General features: G+C 30.9%; 1 protein-coding gene across 1 annotated transcript; it reads left to right on the top strand.

The window, feature by feature from the left end:
• The first annotated feature begins 221 nt into the window (after positions 1–221).
• On the top strand, positions 222–5,381 carry LOC140435916 (uncharacterized). The gene is made up of 3 exons (XM_072524627.1): positions 222–814; positions 2,012–3,618; positions 4,588–5,381. The coding sequence occupies exons 1-3, from the start codon at positions 222–224 to the stop codon at positions 5,379–5,381; spliced, it is 2,994 nt and encodes a 997-aa protein (XP_072380728.1).
• Positions 5,382–5,994: the final 613 nt, after the last annotated feature.

The following is a 5,994-nucleotide window of genomic DNA, read 5'->3' as shown; positions in this document are numbered from 1 at the left end:
TCCAGTACCCTATGGAATACAAAAAAAACACAACATTGTTGATCCTTCGAGCGGGATACATCCAAAAACAGCTATTTTCAAAAAATATCCACAAGAACTGAAGTCTTCTACATACACTACACACACAGGAGGGTAATCGTAAGTCATTCATTCTATTTCCTATTTTACCTTACTTATTATCCAACCTATTATTCATAATTTAGAGGCTTTAATCAATAATCATGTCTGATTTAGCAAAATGTATTAGAACTAGGGGTTCAGCTAAAAAGCGGTTAACTTTGGTAGAAAAGTTTATAGATGTTATAAAAATATCAGAACCAGATAGGAAACCTTCATTAGCTGATGCTACAATTAGAATTAATGAATTAGAGTTAATAAATAAAGACTTTGAAATCATTCAATTAGAAATAGAGGTAAATTGTCCTGAACAACAGCTTGAGGAGAACTATAAGGAGAGAGAACAATTTAAAAAGCGCTATTATGATACTCTAAGTTTTCTTAAGACATACATAGAAAGTATGTCTGCAAATCCAACTAGTAACAATTCATTAAGTTGTAATAGTTATAATAAAGATCCATTACAAAATATTATTTTACCTAAAATTAAACTTCAAATGTTTAAAGGTGATTATGACAGTTGGCTGGAGTTTAAAAGTAATTACCTTTCAACAATACATGAGAATGCATCATTGACAGATTCTCAAAAATTTTCTTTATTGAGAGCATCACTAGAAGGTTATGCAAAAAGTTTAATTGATCAAATTCCATTCACTGATAATTTATATCAAGAAGCTTGGAACACATTATTAGACAGGTTTGACAAAAAGTATTTTTTAGTAGATAGTCATTTAAATTCAATTCTTAACATAGAGCATTGTTCTAAAGAATCCTCAACTAGTTTTCGTAGACTATTAGACAATGTATCAAAAAATCTTGTATCTTTACAAAACATAGGTATTAGTAAAGACCAGTTGTGGGATTTTCTAATTATACATTTAGTTTCATCAAAATTAGACAAAAATACTTTTCGAGAGTGGAAAGAGAAAAAATTTAGTGGTGAACTTCCTAACATGGAGGAATTCTTAGAATTTCTTAAATCAAAAGCAGACATATTGGAAATCATACACAACACTACAAATGTAAACATTAATTCTAGTTCTAATATAAAACCAAACAAAAGAAAAAATCATTCACATTTTAATTTAGCAATTTCCAACAATAATTCAAATAATCATTACAAAAAATGTAACTTTTGTAAAAAGAATAACCATACAATATACAGTTGCTCTGATTTCTTAAAACTAAATATCAATCAAAGAAAAGAATCAATTTCACAACTACAGTTGTGTGTAAACTGTCTGAGGACAGGACATAAGGTTGAATCATGCTATTTAGGGCCTTGCAAAATTTGCAATGTAAAACATAATTCATTAATTCATGAACAATCCAATAACCCAATATCTACCAATTTATTCATACAACCCCAACATTCAAATACACAAATTCTATTATCCACTGTAGGCTTTTATGTGAAAGATACGGTAGGCAACCAACATTACTGTCGAGCTCTATTAGACAGTGGTTCACAAAACAATTTAATCACACAAGGGTTTTGCAATAAAATTGACATACCTTTAATAGATTCAAAACTATCTATAGTTGGAATTAATCAAGTAACTTCACATCTATCAAAAAAATGCAATTTGACTATTTTGTCTAGAGTTGATAATTATCAAACAACAATTTCATGTTATGTGATTTCCAACATATGCAGTGAAATACCTGCACAAAAACTGATCCACCCATCTTTAATTATCCCTAAAAATATTCAATTATCAGATGAACAATTTTTTGAACCTGGAGAGATTGATATGCTTATAGGTGCAGATCTTTTTTGGGACCTTCTAACAGAAGGAAAAATATATCTTGGTAACGGGTTACCTATTTTACAAAATACTAAACTAGGCTGGGTTGTTTCAGGAAAAAGTCCTGTATGAACTTCATTATCCAGATGCAATTTTGCAAACGCAATTTATTCAGAAGATGCTCAATTAAAAAGATTTTGGGAACTAGAAGAAGTACCTGTAAATTCAGTTTTGCCAAAAGATGAATCAGAATGTGAAAATCATTTTCACAGAAATACTACTAGAAATGAAGAGGGTCGTTTTGTAGTAAAGTTATCATTAAAACTATCTCCTGATGTATTAGGGGATTCATTCAATACAGCCTGTACCAGATTTGTAAATCTAGAAAAAAGATTTAATCAAAACAACAATTTTCAAATTCAATATTCACAATTTATTAAAGAATATATTTCCTTAAATCATATGACTAAGATAGATATGTCACAAGATAATCCTAATAAAACATACTATTATTTACCACATCATGGTGTTCTCAAAGAAGAAAGTATTACAACAAAACTACGTGTAGTTTTTGATGGTAGCTGTGCTTCTTCTACAGGCTACTCATTAAACGATTTACAATACATTGGTCCTAAAGTCCAAAATGATATCATCAGTATTTTACTAAGATTTAGAATGTTTAGATATGTAGTTTCTGCAGACATTACAAAAATGTATAGACAAATTTTAATTCACAATGACCATAAGTCATTACAAAGAATTGTTTGGAGAGATAATCCAGAACAAGACCTTTCAGTTTATGAGCTAAATACAGTGACTTATGGAACAACTTCAGCTCCATATTTAGCAATAAAATGTTTACAAACATTAGCTCAAGAACATATAAATTCATTTCCATTAGCATCACAAACAATTCTAAAAGACTTTTATGTAGATGATCTACTCACTGGTTCTAATAGTATTTCTGAATTAATTCAAACATGTCAAGAAGTCTCATTCATTCTAAACTCTGCTGGATTTCCTCTAAGAAAGTGGACTTCTAACAATCCAAATGTTCTTCAAACCATTTCCAGTAATGATGATTCATTAGCCATATTAAAATTAGGACAAAATGATGCTTCAAAAACATTAGGTATTTACTGGTACAGTCAATTAGATATTTTAAAATATTCAATTAATAAAAATATTTATCCATTAACAAGTTCACTTACAAAAAGACAAGTACTCTCAGATATAGCACAAATTTATGATCCATTAGGTTTAATCAGCCCTTGTATAATTCTAGGAAAAATAATGATACAAAAATTATGGTCATTAAACATGGCATGGGATGAACCCATTCCAGATGATCTATCTTTACAATGGCAACAGTTTAGAACTGAATTGTCAGAATTAAATCAATTATCCATTCCTAGATATGTTATAAAAAATGAGTATAAATTGATAGAGATCCATGGTTTTTGTGATGCATCTCGTGATGCATATGCTGCATGTATTTTTGCACGCAGCTCAAATTCGCAAGGAGAATTTCATGTACAATTATTATGCTCAAAAACCAAGGTAGCACCACTTAAGTTATTAACAATTCCAAGATTGGAATTATGTGCAGCCTTATTACTTGCACAATTATCTATTCAAGTAAAAACATCACTATTCAATCTTAGTAATGATATACAAGTTTATTATTGGTCTGATTCACAAGTAGTGCTCTGTTGGTTAAAAACAGATCCGAACTCTCTAGAAAATTTTGTGGGTAATAGAGTTGCAAAAATTCAAAATTTAACCTCTATCTCAAATTGGAGTTATATTAATACAAAAACAAATCTTGCTGATGTTGCCTCCAGAGGCATACTACCAAACAAATTAAAATACCACCATATGTGGTGGACAGGGCCAGAGTTTTTATGTGAACCAAACAGTCAATGGCCTCAATATTCATTTAATATATCTAAGTCAAAATTACCAGAATTAAAAAGGATTCCTACAACAATTCTTTCAAACATTTCTGTCAATTCGTTAGAAATATTTACAAAGTTTTCTAGTTATTTAAAGTTAGTCAGAACAATTGCATATTGTAAAAGATTTATTCATAATTCAAAAAATAAAAACAATCAATACTTGGGTCCGTTACAAGCAATTGAAGTTGATCAAGCACTGCTAACATTAATCAAACTAGCTCAAAAGGATTCATTTAATGACACACTAATTCTTCTGTCTCATAAACCATTACCCCATAACCATAAATTATCTTCTCTATGTCCCTTTTTGGATGAGCAAGGTATTCTTCGTGTAGGGGGACGATTAAAATATACTAATTTACAAACAAATATTAAACATCCTATCCTTATATCTTCAAATCATCCATTTACTAAACTAATTTTTATTCATAAACATAACTATTTATTACATCCAGGGCCGCAATTACTATTGGCAACAGTCAGACAAAAATATTGGCCTATTGGGGGGAAAATTCTTGCAAAAAAAATTGTCAAGAATTGTATTCAGTGTTTTAGACACAAGCCAGTTGCATCCATTGCCCCTATGGGTAGCTTACCTAATAATAGAATTTCACCATCTTTTCCATTTCAAGTCACTGGAATAGATTATGCAGGTCCATATAATATAAAAGACAGAAAGGGAAGAGGTGCAAAAACAACAAAAGGTTACATTTGTGTGTTTGTATGTTTTGTAACTAAAGCTATTCACCTTGAGCTCATTTCAGATATGACAACAGAATGCTTTATAGCATGTCTGCGAAGATTTGTTTCACGTCGGGGAATACCCAACCACATTTATTCTGATAATGGTAAAACCTTTCAAGGTGCATGTAATGAACTCAATGAATTGTACAAGTTTATTCAAAATAATCATATTACATTAAGAGATTATGCAACTAGCAATAATATAAGTTGGCATTTTTCTCCTCCTTATAGTCCTAACTTTGGTGGCTTATGGGAAGCCGCAGTTAAATCAATGAAACATCATCTTAAAAGAACTCTATTAAATTCTATTTTAACCTATGAAGAGTTTTTAACACTCATAATTCAAATTGAAGGCATTCTAAATTCAAGACCGCTCTATGCAATTTCAGATGACCCAAATGATTACGAGCCTCTGACTCCTTCCCACTTCCTTTTGGGCCATCCTATTACTTCTCTTCCTTCCTTAGACTTACTGGAAGTAGCAGAAAATAGAATCACAAGACTCCAAGCTGTTCAACGTTTGCAACAACAGTTTTGGAATCGATTTTCAAAAGAATACATCAGCCAGCTCCACCAACTATATAAATGGAAGTCTCCACAGTCAAAACTTTCAGTTGGAAGTCTGGTATTAATCCGTAATGACCACTTACCACCACAAAAATGGCAACTAGGACGAGTTTTGCAGCTGATTCCTGGTCCAGATGGTATTCATCGAGTATCCCTTGTGTCCACTACAAAAGGTGTCCTAAAACGATCTGTGAGACATCTACATCCATTACCTCTACAAGATGAAGCTTCTTCAAGTGAAAATTAGTAAAGACAATAATCGTGAAATTTACATTATATATTTTGAAGGTTCCCTTCAAAGGGGGGCTATGTTAGGATTTTTATGTTTTAATGTTTGTAACCAGTTTTGTACTCAGCAGTTGGTACAACTGAATTTAAATAAAAAAGAAGAAGAAGTTGACATGACATATATAACATATATAATCTGTGTACCCATTATCCATGTTTGAGAAATAAATAAACACAAAAAACTAAATCTTTATTCATCAGCCAATCCAGTACCCTATGGAATACAAAAAAAACACAACATGGTTTATTATATAAATATATAATTATTATCTATCCCATATATTATTATCTGGGTAGCGCTGTATGTGGACTCCGACCAACACGTCGGATTAAGTGGACTCCGTAATAGGTTGAAACACTTTTGGGATCCGTATACATTTCTTTGCGTACACAACTAAACTCCTCCGATGTTGCTAATAATTTGATTAGTCGTAGATTTATAAATTTTACAGCGGGTACGTTTTGGAACTTGAAATTTATTTAAATATCAATCAATTTAGTCACTCCGAAATTTCACAAATACTTGGTTAATGTAGTTAAATATTTTATGTTGGTAATTTATATTACTTGCT

This window comes from Diabrotica undecimpunctata, chromosome 3 (assembly GCF_040954645.1).
Source record: "Diabrotica undecimpunctata isolate CICGRU chromosome 3, icDiaUnde3, whole genome shotgun sequence".
Lineage (NCBI taxonomy): Eukaryota > Metazoa > Arthropoda > Insecta > Coleoptera > Chrysomelidae > Diabrotica > Diabrotica undecimpunctata.
Note: the sequence above shows the minus strand (reverse complement) of the source record. Positions and strands in the feature narration are given on the sequence as shown.